Consider the following 19,112-nt stretch of genomic DNA (forward strand, 5'->3'; position numbering starts at 1 on the left):
GCCATCGGCCCCTGTTACATCCTTCTCCTCTACACTGCCTAAGTGTTTTAGCACTCAGTGCTCCTTTCCTGAGAAAATATATATAACATGCTACCACATCACTTCATTAACAATCCTGCACAAGCTGATCTCTGCTCTGCAACAACTCCATTAGGAAATCAAACATGGAAAGATCGAACTATCTTTAAAAAAATTAGTTTATTTGCAATTGGAAAGTCAGAATGTAACTTTTTCAAGAGCTGCATGACAATGAGACACAGACCTCTAAGATGTGCAGAAACTTCTGAAAACACGGCCCTAATTACATTACTTATAAAAGGATTACCCCCAAAATATCGGTATATCCAGTGTGCTGAATAATGGGCAATTCTGATCACTTGTAATTACAGAAGTTTAATAAAGGCAACTATATACAATTACTTATGAAGGCTAAATAAACAGAAGTTTAATAAAGAGGAACCTGCTCAGAGCATCCAGTCATCACAAAGAATGAGGTCAGATTGATTTCAACATCTCTGTTTGGATTTAGTTACCCAGCTGTCAGCCGCCAGCTTGAAAACACCGACCTCCAATAGTACCTTCTCAAATATACTAGAAAAACATGCAAACACCAAAGAACTTAGCCCAGGTAGAAGAGTTGCAATTACTGTAAACCCATCACAAAGTCAGACTGTGCCTTCAGGATTCAGCCCATCAGTGTAAACCATGAGTAGGTAATCATCAACAGTGATGAGGGAAAACACAGATGCTCTCAGTAGCCTCTGCTGTTTCCAAGAACATCAATAGAAAACAAACAAACGAAGATATCCAAACAAAAACATACACAGGCGAATCAGAGGCCTTTGATAATTAGCGCACCACAAACGGAAGTACGACAAGAAGGAAAGAAGGTAATTAAAGTAAGTGACACAGCAGGATTATAACAAAGCAGGGCAGTGATGAACTGCACGGCATAAACCTGGCTGTTACCAAAAGCTGCTGAACTTCATCAGGTATGTGACCCAAGGCTGGGAAGGTAGGGAACGGAATTGTTACAGCATCTTCCAGGCAGAAATAGAGAATAACCTCCTCCAGAGAGGAGGGGAGATTTGAAACAATCTGGTGTCACATAAAGGAGAATTACCAAACTACTACAGAACAGCTACTGTAATTCACTTCAAATGGTTTTCTCTTCTGTAAACCATGAGATTCATTTTCTCTTAGCACTGAAGATTCACATTGCTTTGCTGTATCACATTACTCATTATGCTCATGCATTAGAGTTGCTGCAAATGGGACTGAACATTGTAAATCCTGGCCTAATAGTGAAAGTGTGATAATCCAATTGCTGTGTTATTTGTTATTGCTGCAATTTCCCCTAATGAAGAAGCACTATTTGCCTTGTGAAGCACAGGGTCTCATCCTAAGTGGCATTGTGCAGAGTTAACAAGAAAACAAGATGTTAAGAGTGAAAGATACTCACTTTTCTTTCCATCCATATCTGCATGGATTTTCCGAGCCAGAAATCCAGTTTTATACACAGCAGCATTGGGGTCATGAGGGATGTCCAGGAATGGGTTATTTGAGTTGCCAATTCGACTGACAGCCTTCGTCTGGCTCCCATTATCCTTTTCATCTGTACCATCTGCGTGAGACTTTTTTTTCTCTTCTTCATCCCTTAAAAAGCAGTGAAAACCAAGCATGAATGAGGGGCTGACCAGCAAAGTTGCATTTCAGTAATTTTTGTATGCTCCTTGTCAAAATATACATCTCTTTATATGGGGCCTTATTTAGAGAGAAACCTAGACATGTACCAAAACAGACTACAGCAAAGCTTCAGTTTACCTACTTCACCAGCACAGGTCATAGGAGCCAAATTGTCAAAATGCATGTTTCCCTTTTACAGTCTCAAAAGGCAGGATTTCAAGAGTGTTCTGTGTCCCCCAACTTCACCTATTTTCAATTCCGCTTATTTGAGTGCTAAAATGGGAAATATTTTCCTGCTGGGCTATGCTGAAAACTCGCCAATTTCTTCATGAGTTCACATGTAGATGAAAAGAATTAGATTACTACAGATCACTGTGGCTTACCCCTTAACTTAGAGTATGAAACACAGACTCTACCTCCTTTTCTTTATTTTCCGCTACAGACTAGCATAAAAGTAGCAATTTAAAAATAAAAACTACACTAGGTGAACTATGTTATCTGTATTTTAGAAACAAAATGCTGCTCAAAATGTTACTTATTAGGGCAATGTATTCAACACAGATCTTGGGGACAACAATGCAACCCATTTCAGCAAGTCACAAGCATTGCCTGACTAATAAATGCCTTTTTGCTCGTCACAGCCAAAGGCAAAAAGGACCCGTCAACCTAGAAAACAAAGGGTGTCTGTCACAAGAGTAGGATGACGGTTTTCAGAGAACAACAGGCCACTGAATTTGGGTGGATGGTGTATCTGGAGGAACCACAGTTAGCGTCTGATTACAGAGAAGCCCTGTGTCCTTTGAAGTCCCCATGCATTCCCCCTCCAGGTGACTGGGAAGGGGTGTCAGAGAAGATGAAGGCTGTCATTGGAAAGTCATAGTAGCAATGCACCAGCACTTAATTAAAAAAAAAAATCATGATCACTTGAATGTAACAATGGCTAATAAGAGGGGTGGACTTCAAGCTGCTGCATCTCACTGGACCCAGATGATCAGCTACGAGAGCAAGCTTAGGAGGCCCTTTCAATCACATACATATGTTCAAAGGTGTGTATCAGATGAGGATGAACAAGGCCAATTCTGTCAGTCCAAAAAGCCCCTTTTGGGGCACACTGCAACCATGTCTGCTTATGGGAGTGACCATCCAAAGAAATGACCTCCAAGAACTGCAGGCTAGAGCAACAATCTGTGTTATCCTGCTCGCTGCTGGAATGGTCTTCTGGGGAATAACTTAGTCTGAGGAGACACAAGGATAATAGACTGGTTGGACAACCAGGAAACCAATTCCAGAGTCGTGGAGGGTATATTAGTGAACCCAGCAGTGCCAGGGAATGGTCTGAGGCATTTCGCATTGATTGCCTCACGTTACTTTGTGCTTGGCAGGGTCTCAGCTCAGCATGCTTCCAAACAATTTCCAGACAGCGTTTAAGAATCAGCACAGTCAAGGACCACACCAACAGGCAGTACAGAGGTAAGCATCTTCTTTTAAAGGGTAAGACTTTTCAATGATACAGGCACTACACATCAACATTTGGCCTGAGAGCCACACAAAGGTGCCAGACGTTTGATTTAATTGTAGAGATACAGCCAAGGTGGTGCACCATACCATCATGGTGTTGTCTTGCAAGGTCTCCTGATTAAGAGGAACAAAACATTTTCCTGAAGACCTGAATCCTGCAAGGCACAGCAGTCCTTGCATCTTTCAGCCTATTGATATGTGTTTTCCCACTCCAGAACACAGAGGTCTGCAAAAAACTTTTTGTTGGTCAAAGTAATAAGGATTTCCTCACACATGCTTTGACTGAAACCCTCTCCTAACTGAAACAGTGTAGGAATTTCTGACAATTGTGATTGTCCCCACCTTTACTGTGTCTACCGCACTTACTAGCTGCTGACAAGTCTGGACCATTGTGTGACAAATTTCTTAGATGTGTGTCCACTCCAGGAACAAATTATCTCAACACAAGTCTGCGATACCTAATCCGGACTAAAATCTCTCAGAGGGCACAAGCACTCATGCTGATTTGTCACACAGAAGTGCCTTGTGAATTCTGGGATCTCAGCCAAGGACACAGCGGATTTCTCCTTGTCAGCAGAGACCTACCGCAGTAAATGGCTTAGCATTTTTTTTTCAATAAGCTCTCTCCTGTGGAGCTATGGCAGCGAATTATCTTATGCTGATCAACCACCTTGCGGGAATGTACCACTACCCTTATCCAAGCAGTCACAGGTGCTGCAATGAGCAGTCCTGGGGATCCTGGACACCAGTAGTGCTGGGGGCAGTGCGTTCAAACTCTGCATCTCTGCTGGGGCAGCTATCAAACACGAATTCTTCAAAAGGCAAATGCAGACAGGTCTGACAAGGACAAAATGGCATGTGCTGTCATGACTACTGGTAGGATTGAACAAACCTTTAATTGGTCTTTTAATCTGTCATTGAAACTGGGACATCCTTGCGACTCAGAAACCTCAGGCACTTGTGAGAGCTGAGAGCTCTGACAGGACGCATGAGGTCAAGATGCATGAGCCAGTCCGTAAGATGCAACAAAGGGAACCAGGGAGGCAAGGGGGACTCATTACAAAGAACAAGAAATGGATGAACAACTGAGAAAACAGAATGAAAAGGAGCCTCTATTTCCCTCTGATCTTGAATATGAAACATCAGTGGAAATAAACCTAGAGGATCTGCGACCCACTTCTTCAAATACTCCGCATTGCTTCAGTGCTCAAGCATAAGAAGAAAGCAGGGCGACTGGGAGGAATTTCACAGTAGCAAAACAGTTCAGGTATTTGCCTTTGTTTACATAATCTCCAAGTTGGCTAAATAGATAGGTCCTGGATAGGCTTTATCAAGGCTGCAACAGTTTTAGCTTACCCCTCACCAGCCTCTAGGGTATGGTTGCAAGAATCACAGAATCACAGAATGTTCCAGGTTGGAAGGGACCTCTGCGGGTCATCTAGTCCAACCCGCCTGATGAAGCAGGGTCACCTACAGCAGGCTGCACAGGACCTTGTCCAGGCAGGTCTTGAATATCTCCAGAGAAGGAGACTCCACAACCTCCCTGGGCAGCCTGTTCCAGTGCTCCGTCACACTCAGAGGGAAGAAGTTCTTCCTCATGTTCAGACGGAACTTCCTCTGCTTCAGTCGTACCCATTGTCCCTTGTCCTGTCACTGGGCACTACTGAAAAGAGTCTGGCCCCATCCTCTTGACACCCACCCTTGAGATATTTATAAGTATTTATTAGGTCCCTTCTCAGCCTTCTCTCTCTTCTTCAGGCTGAACAAGCCGAGCTCCCTCAGTCTTTCCTCACAGGAGAGATGCTCCAGTCCCCCCACCATCTTTGTAGCCCTCTGCTGGACTCTCTCCAGAAGGAAGAGTTGCAGAAAATTCAGCTGGTGTCTGGATACATACATCTGAAAACTGACCTTTGTTTGAAACCCTAGCGTGCAGGGGGCACAACTACCTCCTCATCCTCAGATGGCTCTCGCAGATGATTCAAGTCACGTAACAACCCCAGCGTGAATGCCTCCAGTGATGCGGGGTAAGAGTCGGTGGTGGTGGTGTCTCTGTGCAGGTATGCTCAGAATCACAGCTCTACTGTCACACAGGCAGAGCTCAGGTCCTTGTCAGGGGCAGGCTCGGTGCCTCTCCTTTCCATTTGGTACAGGAAATAGCACAATCCTTGTGCCTTTTGGGGGAAAAAACCCACGCTGGTTCCAACACACATTTCGGCAGCAAAACGTCAACCTGAGGGCCCACTTACGTTTGCAAAAGTTGTAAGAGATTTTCTGTCTTCGATCGGCAGAGGGAGATCATTCCTGGCTCTGGGTCTGGAACTGATTCCTCTGGTGACCCCTCTCTGACGACTGAAAGGGGCTTATGGCTGCGAACCCTCTTGTGGGGCTTTTTTCCGTGGATGGAAAGCAGACCCTACTAGAGTCTCTGCTCTGCAGGGTACCGGTGATAGGAAAAGGCTACCATCTGTAGAGTTTCTCCAAGACTCTGCTTACAGCACATGGTATCTGCAAGGTTTCCCAAAACTGCAGCTCCGGTTCCACCTTCATTCCCTTTGACTCTTTGAAAAGGACCTGCACACAGAGCACTACCCAGGGCACTGGATGCCCACGAGAACCAGCACACGAAAGCCAGGATCTGCTTGTTCTCTCACTGGAAGAGACAGCATTAAAACAGCAATGTTTTCCTTCCCAAATGCACAACCACTGACAACCAGAAGGAGTTTGCCTCTTATTCTTAAACATGCAATGTGAAAAATAGGCAAAAATGCAGATGTTGCCATTTTGGCGAAGAACACATTTTTGCCTCTCCTGAAAAAGACCCTATACAAGAAAGTCTCAGTATTGTCTTCTGGGAAAAAAAAAAAAACAACCACCATCCAGTTCTCTCAGCAACAAAAACATTTCTGTACTCTCTATGGTCTGATTTGAGGCTTTGCCTTGGAAAATGCAGAAGTCACTATGCTGGAAAGACAAGGTCAAGCCCTTAATTTTTAAGTCTGCTTCATCTCTGCATGTGTTCAAACAGAAAACTTACATGACATGGGAAAAGGCTGGGTTTCTCTATTTAAAAATTGGCATTTAAAAAAATATTCGAATTTGTAACACAGAATCATATGAATCTGTGGGACCAAGAGCATCTATGTTAGGAAATCGATATGAGAAACCAGTGGAGAGTTTTGGCATCTTTCACAAAGGGAAGAGAGAAGGAAGGAGAGCTGGGTGACTACCACCTGACCCCTCTCTAAAACCAGTCATGAAGCTGTGAACAGGAAACATCCTAGAACTTGTGAGATAAATAGTTAATTTATAATGGGGAGAGATTTCTGGTTTTGACCTAGAAAAAGGTGAGCTTCAGCACGGATGTCTTTATAAGCACCCTGGTCTCAGCATCACAGTTCACACCAGGAAAAACAGAAAGGATTTGGCAGTGGCCCTTGCGCACCATCGCTGTCGCAAAGACCTATTTTGGTTTGGCTGGAAGGAGAGGATTTTTACGTGCCGTCCAGAAAAACAAAAGAATATACACCGTGTCCATGCCTAAACTTCTCTGGAAAGAATACCGTATCATCCACTAGTCAAAAAACAAGTGATTCTCCTGAAAACTTCCACTGTTCTGCTGAAAGAATGCTTTCAGGATACAACTGGCTCAAATGCAGCCACTTGGTTTTTGCAATTTTGTAAGCAGCACTTTAGGATGTTATATGTTAATTCCAGATCACCATTCAGCCTATTTTAAGATGGTGATTTTATTTTTCCTATCACCTTCAACAGGAAGTAGACTTAATATTACAAACATTAGAGAACAATAATGTTCACCATCACACTTCCATGTAGACATCATGCAAACAAAACATATTTAGCTCTGGCACCTTTGAAATCAAATTAATTTTTCTTCTTCAGCTTAAAGCTGACAATGATGGGCGCAAAAGCCAAAGGATGAGAAATATCTGAAAAAAACCCTGAGCCATAACATTACAGACAATGGGACTGAAGTGATATTAAAAGGTCAGCTAATCCACCTCTTCACCTCCAAGGCTGGATCTGCTCTTCCTAACCCATTCTTGATAGAATAACCAGTTCTCAAAAACCTCCAGTAACAGCACATCCACAGCTCGTCCAGGCAAATCTATACCCTGGTTTACCAGGCTTACTGCTAGAAAGCTTTTTCTAATGTTTAACCCAAACCTCCCATGTTTCAAGTTTTAAGCCTATTCGCAATGGATGTGAAGAATAATTCACATCCTTCTCCTCTGCAACAGCCTTTACAAACTGAAAAAAAATACACTCAGTTCCCTCTCCTCAGTGCTCTGTTTTCCACCTAAACAAACCCAACTCTTCGAATCTCACTGCTCACGTTCACAGTATCTTGAATTCATTTCATCTTATGGGTGATGTCAGTGTTGAAGAACAAGTGTTTACCATTGGAGTATGAAAAAATCTCATGGAAATATCAAGTCCCTCAGGGAAATCGAAGCAGCATAAGAAATTACAACACAATTATTTGGGCTACGTGCACTCCTGGAGCGATTCCAGTTACCTCAGCACACTGAAAACAGGATGCATTGGACTAACTGGGTGAGACAGTAACACGGCTTCACTGCAGTCAGCAAAGACTTCTGCCAATGACTTCAGTGAGGTCTGATCACTGCTTAGTGCTTCACCTGATGTTCAAAGAAATGAACCACAGTCCAACAGACAGGCGAAATCTAGAACTGTAAGCAGTAGAAAGGAAATATGGAATGGGACAGAAGACAGAATAATCATATTTCTGATGGTTAGTTTTTCCACACTGTTCTTCTCTTTTCTCCCAGGACACTGAACAACACAGCAGGCAAGTGTAAACAGCAAGCAAAGTAAATGGCACACCAAGCAAAGGACAGAACATTTTCTGGCAGTTCTGTTGTGAAAAGTAACAAAAATATTTACGGGATGCAGTGTGGAGCAGGAGTGTGCATTCAGGATCCCACATTCACTGCTTCAGGGGAGGTGGAACTAGATTATCTTTAGGGTTCCCTCCAACCCAAACCATTCTATGATTCTACAATTTGAGGACAGATCTGTTTATTTTACAGATCATGAGAGAACATCAGGTTCAGAGAACCTGAACCTGGAAGTACTGCAGAAACAACTGCAATGCAATTCTCTCTTCCAGAGCTGTACTTGTGCCTCCCTGTTCATAAAAGATAAATGAATACTCCTACTGAAAGTTTCTGAAGCACATCTGCTGATTAAGGTGCCACTTCTCTTGACTACAAAATTGGAACCAATGGTAGCCTTTTCCTTCCGTGGGCTTTGGATCAGACTGTAATTCTACTGGAAATGGACAGCAAACCATTTAGGATGATGACAGACCTAGCTCGCAACCTGTAAGATAAGGATCACATAGCAGTCCTCCCCCATGTTACACACAGTTGTTACCCTGCCCTGCCTATGGACTTCTTGACAGTCATTACTCTCCCAAATAACGTACTGACAGAGCTCTTAAACTGTTTCTTAGCTCCTAAGAGAGAGTCTTAGATCCTCAAAGCGATTCTGGCTAGAGGAAAGGCATTCCTTCAATATGCCATCATCATGAGGGAGCTTATGCTGGGTTTTGCAACCCTGTTTCCACCTTTGCCTTACCTCCTACTTCTTCCCCTGCCAACTGCTTCAGAGAAGCAAAAGGATACTCTTTGCAAAGGAGAAAGGATTTTCCTCAGGAATTTTCTCGGTCACATCACAGCAAAACCGACCATGTTCCCTTCCTAACCAGCTTTCTCTGTGACAACACAGCATGAGAGTGGTGTGCCTACTCCCTCTAGCTCAGGCAGACCTGGGGGTCCTTGGGGTGAATACTTTACACCAACCACACATCTCTGTAAAAGTGAGGAGAGACATCTTCATGCTCCCTCTTCCAGCCAACACTCTCAGCCCTAAAGGTGAAGGCAAAACCTCTTTGACTATGCCCAGAATGAGCTTTGTTTCACATCATGGAAAGTAATTGTCACATCAGTCTCAGCTATCTGTCTGATTTCAGATCGGAATGGACACCTGGCCACTTTGAGCATTCTGCTGGGAGAAGTTGGCTTTACACTCACATCCCAAAGCCTTACTTCAGGAGGATTCTGATTTCTCCCTTTTCTAGCCTCCTTGCAATTTTTTCCCAAACAATTTATTAGCAAGAGATATGGACTGGACTACATAAATGCCAAAGCAGTTACTACCTCTACAGGAGCAAGCTATCTTATAAATCACCTTGACTGAAGCTCATGGGAGCAGAGCCAGGCATAAGCCAGATTCCACCTGGAGGCTGCCCAAGTGTATTAGACATGGTATGGTCTCTTGCCAAGAGCTGGAGGAAAATTCTGACATTGAGAAAGTCACATAACAGATTCTGCTGGGTCTAGAGTACCTGTGAGAGAGTGTCTTGCAAACAGCTCTGGTGTTGTGATATGTAAGATTCACCTACTGTATTCCAGGTCCAAGATGGTCTGGGAAAACATCTCCCATCGTGCTTCTTACAAGGCTTATCGGAGATGGCACTTCTTGGTGATCTCCCTTACCAACACACCTTCCTCACTACTCTGACATTATCTAACACACTTCTGAACAGGGGCTGCAACCCCAGTTGGGACCGGCAGCCATTTTAAGTGAGGATACACACCCTGACAAGAAATTCATTTGCAGATGATGAATTTAAAACATGGAAGATCAGAAGCCAATTGGTCTGCAAGACCTATGGCAGTTGATAGGACTTTAGCACAAAAGGTGCAGCAGCATACATCCCAGATATACATTGTTCTCAAGAAGATGAGGTTTCAGGTACGTCAATCCACGCAGGTAAACATCCTGCAGACCCAAAATAGATAGAAGACATAATGCTTTTATTTTACACCAAAATACACTGTTCTGCAAGCAGCAAAATCTAGAGCAGACCCTTCTACTCTTTGCTTGCATACCTAGACCACACAAAACCTAAACATAGAGAAATATGAATTTAATACAATCAGAAATTGAAGCTCTTTTTTTGTCTGCAGTATTTCCGTAGTTAACAAGTGTTAGCCTGTTGAAAGCAGCTAAGGACAGGGGATATAATATGACTTTGCCCAATTTACCATCTTTCATATAAGGTTGTTGTCAAGTTATCCATAGTTAATCAGGAGACAAACCAAGACAATAAACCAACAGCAGGAAACTCAATCCAAGACGTGTATTTCTATTCAGTGATTCTGACACAATGTACCGAAAGATAAAGGGAGAAGTCAGCTTTTGTTTTATTTATGCAGTCATAGAACAACAGAGGATTTAATTTCTCTCTTTTCAGGCTGAAGTTTCCTACTAAATTAAACGTCCTCTTTCCTTACAAATGCACTTGGCTCCTATCATTAACAACTCCCCTTGCTGGAGAAACAGATGAGGCAGTGTTGCCAGGTCATTCATTAACAGAAAAGCAAACTCATTATGCACACTGGCTATCTTCTACAGGCTTTGGAGCCCACTCAGACAGTGACATAGGACACAAACACACTACTAAACAGGTACTATTTTTAAACTCCTAATTTCTATGCAGTATACTTACACTGCCCATTCCAGCTTCTCATTCTTGATTGAATTGTAGAGGGCCTGCAAAGGGAGAGAAATGAGACGGGATTATTGTCTGACCCCTGCTACACATACATTAATATGCTGAGGAAAATTACCTAATACCAGCAAGCGAGCTGTCTCCGATCATACCAGCTCACAGCAATGCAAAAGTCTTCAGCAGAAATCTCATCTAAGGGAAAAACACCAGACTGCCAGGATTGAGATTACAGTCATTTTCTCAAGTAGCTATTTGAGTTTTATGGTTTGGGTTTGTTTGTTGTTTTTTTTTTAAATAACCCTATTAAGTTTGCAAAAGCCACAAGACTACAGCCTTGAAATTCAAGGTCCAGTTTAATTCCTGATAGTCCGTGAGATTTTTTTGTCACTGACTTTAGTGGAGCCAAGATTTCACCATATGGGCTTACCTGTAAAACTATGCCAGAATGGCTACCCAAAACTCCCGAGACTCACAGACACCTAAACACTTCCCCAGCCACAAACATAAAAACATTCCATTTCTAAGTGCAAAACAGAAAATGAATGAGAAGCAGCTTTTGTGCTTGAAGATCAATGTCTTGGACTGCTGTCTGCTAACATTGTTACTCTTTCAATTCATAGGAAAGATGCCAGGAGTTTTGACAGCAAAGGTCCCAATTCTGCTGTTGATACCAGCCTGCAAACAAAAGGGTCTGGAGGCTGACTTAAGCCTGGATGGATATCAGACAGTTGGGAGTGATTTCTTTTGAGAGGGAGTAGGTACATAACTTGGATAAGTGCGTCTGATTTCAACTCTCCAGTAGCTTGTGCACACAACGTATAAATGCCTGCTATTACTACAAGCTAATGGAGTTCTTCAAATAGGCCACTTGACTCAAGCGAAGTGTTTTGGTATGGAATGTCCCTGATTCTCACACTTATAATCCACATTTGTAATTTACCTTATATACATAGCTAGATTTACTTCCTCTGGCACATAACTCCTACACAGCCTCAAAATATGTTAACGTGTAGAAGAACTGTTGATGCACATGATTACCAAAATGTAGCACATCAAGTATGAACAAGCCTGAAAATCACATACTATAATAGCTATGACACGCTCAACAGAAACATTAGCATTTAAATAGCCTTAGCCCTGACCCAAAACAAAAATGATTTGGAAAACTGAAGAGTTGAAACTAGTCTTGTGCACATGCCACAGCTGAACTTGCAATAAGAATCCCATGAGCATATCCTACTGCTCACCTTGTGATCCACTGGCTCCCTTCTGAATCTTGCACGGCCTATTTGAAGGTCCTTAATATTCAGCTCTGTGAAAATCTGGCTTGACTGAACCATACACAAGTAGGTCAAACATACTGGTACAACTCACCTCACGCTGACACTACACATGCAGCAACTTTTAGTCATAAGCGTACCGTAAAAGTAGGTTTCGCAGAGCAACAGAACAGATATGACCACCTGAAAGAATCATCTCACACCCTACTTATGCCAACCTAGCAGAGAGGGGTCCCCACCACTAACAGGGCTTTGCCGCGCTACTCAGCAATATGACAAAGTACTTTCAACTCTGGAGTTTTTACTGTCTATTTTTATTTATCCTATCTTCTCCAAACATCTGTTAGGAGCTCTGATCCAAAGGCAAACCGACAAAGCAAAGGGCATTGCTGGCAGTTTGTAGGCACTTTGCTTAATTTTTAGGTGAGAGATATCAAGAGATTTAAAGACTACCCTGCAGGAAGAAAGCAAAAGAAAGGGCTAACATTTCTCCCACCATGTAGCCAGCAGAATTAGACACACCTCCATTTATCTGCACTAGCTGATGCTGACACTGATACCCTGGGGTCACCCTATATTTTCTATTAGAAGCCACTGTGTTTCTAAAGATTTGTCCAAAGACCCCTTCCTATTCTTTGACTTGACTTTTTCTTCCTGCTATGATTAAAATCTTGTCTTACATTTTGAGCCAGAAAACCACCTCCACATATAAGGGAAAGAGGCTGCATTATTTCCCCAGTTGCCTCTCCATTTTTTCAGAAGCAGCATTTTTTTTTCCCCTGAACTGGTTGGATGAGCTATGAAGCGTAGTGAAAACCTGGCCTGGGTTACCAGAAATGCCTTTTGCTGTTCTCTGGCCCAAATGTCTACAACATGGGGTCACAACCTCTGAAAATGAACACCTGCCCTGTACACTACTGCTTTTTATGGGATTTTGCTGCTAAGGAAGTCTATAGGGACCACTACACCCAAAGAGCAGGACATACAAAAGCGGCACTGCAGATTGGTGCGGGAACAACAAATGCGCCAGTTTTTTGCCTTGTGGAAAGTGACATGTGTTTGTCCCGATCTTTACTAATGAGCCATACTCCATCTTCCTTCTTCAGGGAGTAACAGACACCAATCCGGTCATATGGCATACGTCTGACGAAGGACACAGTGTCCCCCACAGAGCATCAAACACAGCCACTCAAAGTCTCTGCTATTTACAAAAATGAAAGACAAAACCCTAGAGAGCATACACAACCTGGGCAGCTGTATACAGGGCATGTTCAGAGTGTGCACCAAGTGTGTTCAGTGAGACCTCGGTGAGCAGACCTCTCCAGGGATGGAAATACGCGAGTTCTCATGCCTGCCACCCGAATCACCTCTCTGGCAGAGACTCTCCACCATACTCACCAGCCATTTAGAGCTGCTTTATGTTCCTCCTCCAAAGCAATTTATGCTTTAACATTTTCCTGATGTCTACTGGGCTCTCACATGACCTGGAGAAGAAAAACTTCCTCCTTGCATGTTTTGCAACCAGTAGCAGACGTGTACAACCCAGCACCAGCTCTATCATTTATTTCATGGCTGTTTCCCAAGGCCCTGATTCAGACAAGCAGCTCTTTTCAGCAGACATTTCTCCAGAGTATGATTAAATCAAACAAACTTGGAGACAAGCACTTAAATGCTTCACTAAATTGCAACAAAGCTGATCAGAGATTATGGCAGGGACATGACTTTCACCGTTCTTAACTAGCTACAAGGACAGGTTTCATTAACTCATGCTTTCTCCCTGGAGAAAAAAAAAAAAAAAAAAGCTCTGATTTAAAGCACTCCCACAATTTGACGACAATCACAGCTTCTTACCTGCTAGCCTAGGAAGTACTTGGCAAATGTGCTATCCAAACCAGAAAACCGGAGGCTGGACCACAGCAGGGAATGCCAGAACGAATACTGCATATGTCTCATCTTCCAAGCTGGATCAATACCACTCGGAAAGGGGAGAGACTTTCTATATCTTCTGGCACCCAAGGCTACTGTAGGCAGGGTCCAAACCCCCAGCTACCGACTACTCAGCTGTACCCAACTTCACTGCTTCAGCTCTCAAGCTCTGTTACCCGGACAGCAAAAACCTACTCCTCACAGCTTTCCTTTTTCTGAGAATTGCTGATCTCTGGATACACCACACCTGAGGCCCAGCACCAAACACGTGCAGTTTTGAATGGAGAAAAGAAATTAACTGCTGTATAACACAGCTGTTTCCTACAGCTCCCATTTGACCCTTAGCAGACTGCAGGATAAAGCAAAAAAAAAAAAAAAAAGGCATTTGTTAAGTATTTGTGTGATTTGTTTGTATTTGTTCATAAACTGGGCAAGAAACTTACACTTTCTTTTTTAAGTGGAAGCCTGTAATTCTGTAAGAAGCTGCTAAATTCCATCCCTGTTTTCCTTTTGGTAAGCAGGTAGGTCAACTAAAAATCCAGATTTTCACAAGCTCTCACCAGTTGGTACTTCTATTTCAACTGAAAAAAAGGAGCAAAACTACACAGGGAGTGCTTCTGAAAACTCCTGTTTATTTTACAAAGCTGCCAAGAAAAAAAGGTCACTTGCCACCCTCACGTCCCTCAAAGCCTTGTCACATGCAGGCACCATTGGACCCATTTAAACAGGCTGCTCTCAGCAACTGCCGACTGCTGGCTATGCTGTGACTCAGCCTCTGCATGCAGAAGCAGTGAACAAAAGAAAGGCACAGCCAGGTGTGCACACAGGGACAAAGACATAACGGATTATCCAGATACGCATCTCGGTAAATCATCCAGGTAACGAGTAGGCACAGGGTCCCCAAGGCCTGGCCAGTGGGGTGCAAGAGGTTCCGGGGCACTGTGCAAGCCCTTCCCTTGAAGGGCAACATAGGGCTGGCTCTTGAAGCAGACTACTGACTTTCCATGCGCACCTGCCCATCCAGAAACGCCTGCCGAAAGGGAAAGGAATAGACCGTATTTCTCATGCCTCCTCTGTGCGCAAAAGAGAAGGAGCTGGAGATGCCTGCTGTGAGCAGGCAAATAGGCAAAACCAACACCTGGCTCAGAGAGCCAGCAGGGATGGACCCACACTGTCTCCTCCTGTTTTGGTTTCCCAGGCTCTCCCCACACCCAGTTCCACCCTGATTTCTGGAGCTGTTGTTGGGGGAATGACCGTCTCACCATCACAGGAGACACCCGGTGCGGCTTTTGCAGCCCCCAGGACAGGGATCTCTGATCACTCGTGCCCTCTGACCCAGGCCCCTGCCACCCTCCCCCGCAGCCACCATCAGAAGAAGCCCTGCCTGCAGACATTTCTTCTTCACCTCCAGCTGGTAGCAGCATGGTTGACCCCAGGCAGCCAAGGAAGCCCCAGCCACACCTCTGGGCAAAGAGATGCTCAGTCTTTGCAGTTAGAAGCACTCAGAAGTTCAGCATCTCCCCCAGCCACTCAGCACCAGTCCATCAGCTCTGCTCCTGGGACCACAGCAGACCCGCCCCGGCCCCCACCATGTGTGGTTTATTGGAGGGAGGAGAACCAACAAAAGCAGCAGAACGCTACAAAAATAAAACAGGTTACAGAGGCAACAGATGCCAGTCATGGCAGGTGTCTGCATGCAGTCCTCATAGGTATTAATGCGCCCGTCCTTTGGACATGGCGTGTCTCTGTGTCATTGCCTTCTGCCAGCTCTGGACGGGGTGCAACATATTGCTATATACCACTCCCAGTCTGCCGTTTAGGCAACCTAAGGGCTGACCCTCCCCCAGAACTGTTGCTTGCACAGATCTACACTGCTTCACCATTTCCCGTTTGCCACCCTCCCCCAAAATCCAGATCTCGAAATTTTCTCCTCTCCTTATGCACGGGTCTGCAACACCTGGTGAGGTGAGGATAAGAGTTCTGCTCATCAAGTGCCTGCAGATTTTTGCCAGGCTCAAAAGCCCACATGCCCCCGTCGTCTCATGCATTCTTCCCCTTCTGACGAGGATGCAGCAAGAATGCCAGAGTAGTACCCCAAGAAGCCTGTGGGTTAGTGCACAGCATGGCATGTCTGCTGATATCACTCTCCATTTCAAATTCTACTGGTTTGTACAACAAACGTTCTTCTAACAAGCCGGCATACATTATTCATAAAACAGCTCAGAGCTGTTCAGCAGCATATGGAACCGATGAATGTTGTTTTGGTGTGGGTGGAGATAGGGTTGATAGGAATGTTTTAGGGGGAAGGAAAGGAGATCATTTCACCCAGGGAATTTCAAGTGCGTCACCAGCTGGAGGAGAACATTTCTAAGAGAAACTCCTCTGTTAAAAATCTGGTTTGTATGGAGAAGGAGGGGGGGAAGGGGGAGAAAGAAAAAAAGGAAGAAAAGATTGTGCCAGATATATCATTATAAAACAGAAAAGGATGGTTAGCTGGGGCTCCTGAGAGCCAAGAAATTAACACCACACAAGAAATGCATCCTCTAAAACTGAAACATGGGGGTTGCTAGAAAAGATTTGTTCTGTATTTGCTCGAGTGTTTCATCAGTGTTACTGGTAAAGGCAGCATACTGAATTATCATGGGTGAACGGAGAAAATGCTAGAGAAGTGTTTTTTGATAGTGGAGCACCTGCATGGCCTGTATCAGAAATTGTTTTGTTGGCCCTGTGCATTTGCAGGCAGGGCAGGCGCAGGCACTCTGCAATTCAGTCCACGGCTGCGGGAGAACAGAGTCTGTTGGGAGGAGACACGGCCGAGCACGCTGGGTCACATGGACCACCCTAAGGTCCTCTGACTCTTCTTGCATGGAGCCTGGGTTTAAGCCTACTCCCCTGAGAACACCAGTACATCAATTCACAGTATCCTTTTCACAGGTTCTCCTGCCGACCTGAGGCTGCGATACCTGCCTGTAACACACACCGGGACACAACACCCAGCGGAGCCTGTAGATCTATAGGTGCATGCATGTATGTATGTCTGCACAGAAGCACCACCTGACGTTTTTCCAAGGAGATGATGGGTCCTTAGGCTAGCTGGCTTCTTTGACAGTGCGAGCAGGCAGACCTCATATGCAAGCACCATGTTGGTGCCTTGCTCATACTGGCTAGAGCATGAGGATGTATAATACTCTCCACCTCGGCAAACCAGGCTGAGTCACGTTAAGTGCGAAGTATCAGAGGAGTATGTTTCTGAGGCACAAATGCGTTAAATCTGTCTCCTGCCCTAGGTCAGCTGAAGCAGTCACAAAACAGGTCCTGAGCATTGTAATTGCTTTGTGTGGGGAGCAGATAAAATACCAGGCAGTCCAGACACAAAGGGGGAAACACACCCACAGAAATATGAAAGAGGACCAGTCTACAAATCAACCCTGCTTGAGACTGAGGGGATCTACACAGCACCACTGTCGAGAAAGCCCATCCTAGAACTGAAGACATTTCATGAGAGGTGATGTGCAAACGCACACACACAGACTTCCACTGATTAAAAGATCTCCTTTGCAATACTACGCATTCGCAACAACTTCCAGGTCTCTTCCACCAAAACCACAGAAGAGGTAAAGCTCAAATATAAATCAGTTCTCTAAATCAGTGACATCTTCGCAAAATAGATGGACAGACAAAGAACAGAAGCGGAAACAGACACACGGAAAGCCCAAAATCACAAGACCAATCAGTGGCAGAGACGCTTGTCATCTTGTCAGCTGGGCAGGCGTCACTGATGAGCACGTAGGGATCTTCTCAGCTCTCCGTAAGACAGCTTCCACAGGTCTCAGATGCTCCACAGACACAAATACTTTCGTATTAAATAAGGAAACGGCACTACCAACAAAAACAAAGCTGCAGTATGCTTTCCAACTTACTGAGCTAGGCAGGAGGAGGAGCGGGTATCTCTCACACAACAATCTACAGCGCTCAGGAGGCAGAAATGTGAATCCCACAGAGGGATGAGCACAGATCATTCATTACTGCAGCAGCTAACTGTGTCAGACACCATCCCCGGGAGAAAGCCCCTGCCTCGAGGACATTATACCATGCTTACACATCGGACACAAAGCCTGGGAGAGGGAACAGAGGTACAGAGATTAAGTGATTCACTCAGTGTCAAAAGACCCGAGTTCCCACCATATGCAGAGACTTTTCATACATAAATCCTCCCATTGAATACCGTGGAATTATTCCCATGCCTAGGGTGAAAGTGTTCACAAGAGCAGGATCCCAGAGCACCTACAAGATGCAGCTTTTACTTTGGCATTTGCTGGAGCAGCAGATATCAGCAACAGCCCGAGAATGATGGCCACGCTATTTCTCTGCCACAACCTTAGCAGTACACTGTTTCTTAGTTTATGATCAATAAGGCCCTCAAAATGGAGGTTCCTGAAACTGGACCGAATAAAATACTTCATTTATTTCTATTTGCATTACTTTGTGATTAAAGATCTGCAGCTGAGGCTCTGAAATACCATACAACCTGTCAGCTGGCAGAGAGTGATCTGCTCACAACTACTGTTTAGCATTGGGATCTTTTCACCACAGCAGGGGAGGTTTCTCTGAGGACAGATAGGAGATTTAGGGAAGGGACAGTACAGGAAGATCCATGCACGTGCCTGCTTGTTTGCATGCACACGGACACAAGACACGGTTAAATGTCTTTGCCTGATCCTCTGAAATATTTCAGCCTCATTCAACACACCTTTGCTAACAGTTATATCTTCTAATCCCAAGGCAGAATCAGTTTGCAGCAGACATGAAATCAGAGGCATATTCAGTCACTGCATAAAGTTCATCCAACCCTTGGAGACAGGGAGCACCCTTGGGAGGGAGACAGCTATTAAAGCTCTTGCCAGGGGTTTCCTGGATGCCTCTCCGTTACTGAGCAGGCACGAGGAATGAGGAAAGAAGCAACACTGCATGGAGTGGGGGCTGTTTGCCTAGGAACCGAACAACTGGGCTGGGCAAGGGGATGCTGCACCGAGCCACTGTGGCAGCTGGGCACAGCCTGTGCTACCGACAGCTACAATACACTAATGTATTCGTATAAACGCAGAAGAGATGTCTTCCTAATAAATACTCGACGGCAATAT

General features: G+C 44.5%; 1 protein-coding gene across 4 annotated transcripts in view; it reads right to left on the reverse strand.

Annotated features, from left to right (window-relative positions):
• Positions 1 to 19,112, reverse strand: part of PSD3 (pleckstrin and Sec7 domain containing 3) — a 121,410-nt gene that overhangs the window by 35,973 nt on the left and 66,325 nt on the right. For all 4 annotated transcript variants that reach the window (XM_075411692.1, XM_075411694.1, XM_075411693.1 and 1 more), the window contains 2 exons: positions 10,763 to 10,806; positions 1,463 to 1,656 (listed from right to left, as the gene is read on the reverse strand). In XM_075411692.1, the coding sequence (XP_075267807.1) occupies positions 1,463 to 1,656; positions 10,763 to 10,806 (238 nt within the window). The remainder of the gene's footprint in view (positions 1 to 1,462; positions 1,657 to 10,762; positions 10,807 to 19,112) is intronic.

The sequence above is a fragment of the Opisthocomus hoazin genome, chromosome Z, assembly GCF_030867145.1.
Source record: "Opisthocomus hoazin isolate bOpiHoa1 chromosome Z, bOpiHoa1.hap1, whole genome shotgun sequence".
Lineage (NCBI taxonomy): Eukaryota > Metazoa > Chordata > Aves > Opisthocomiformes > Opisthocomidae > Opisthocomus > Opisthocomus hoazin.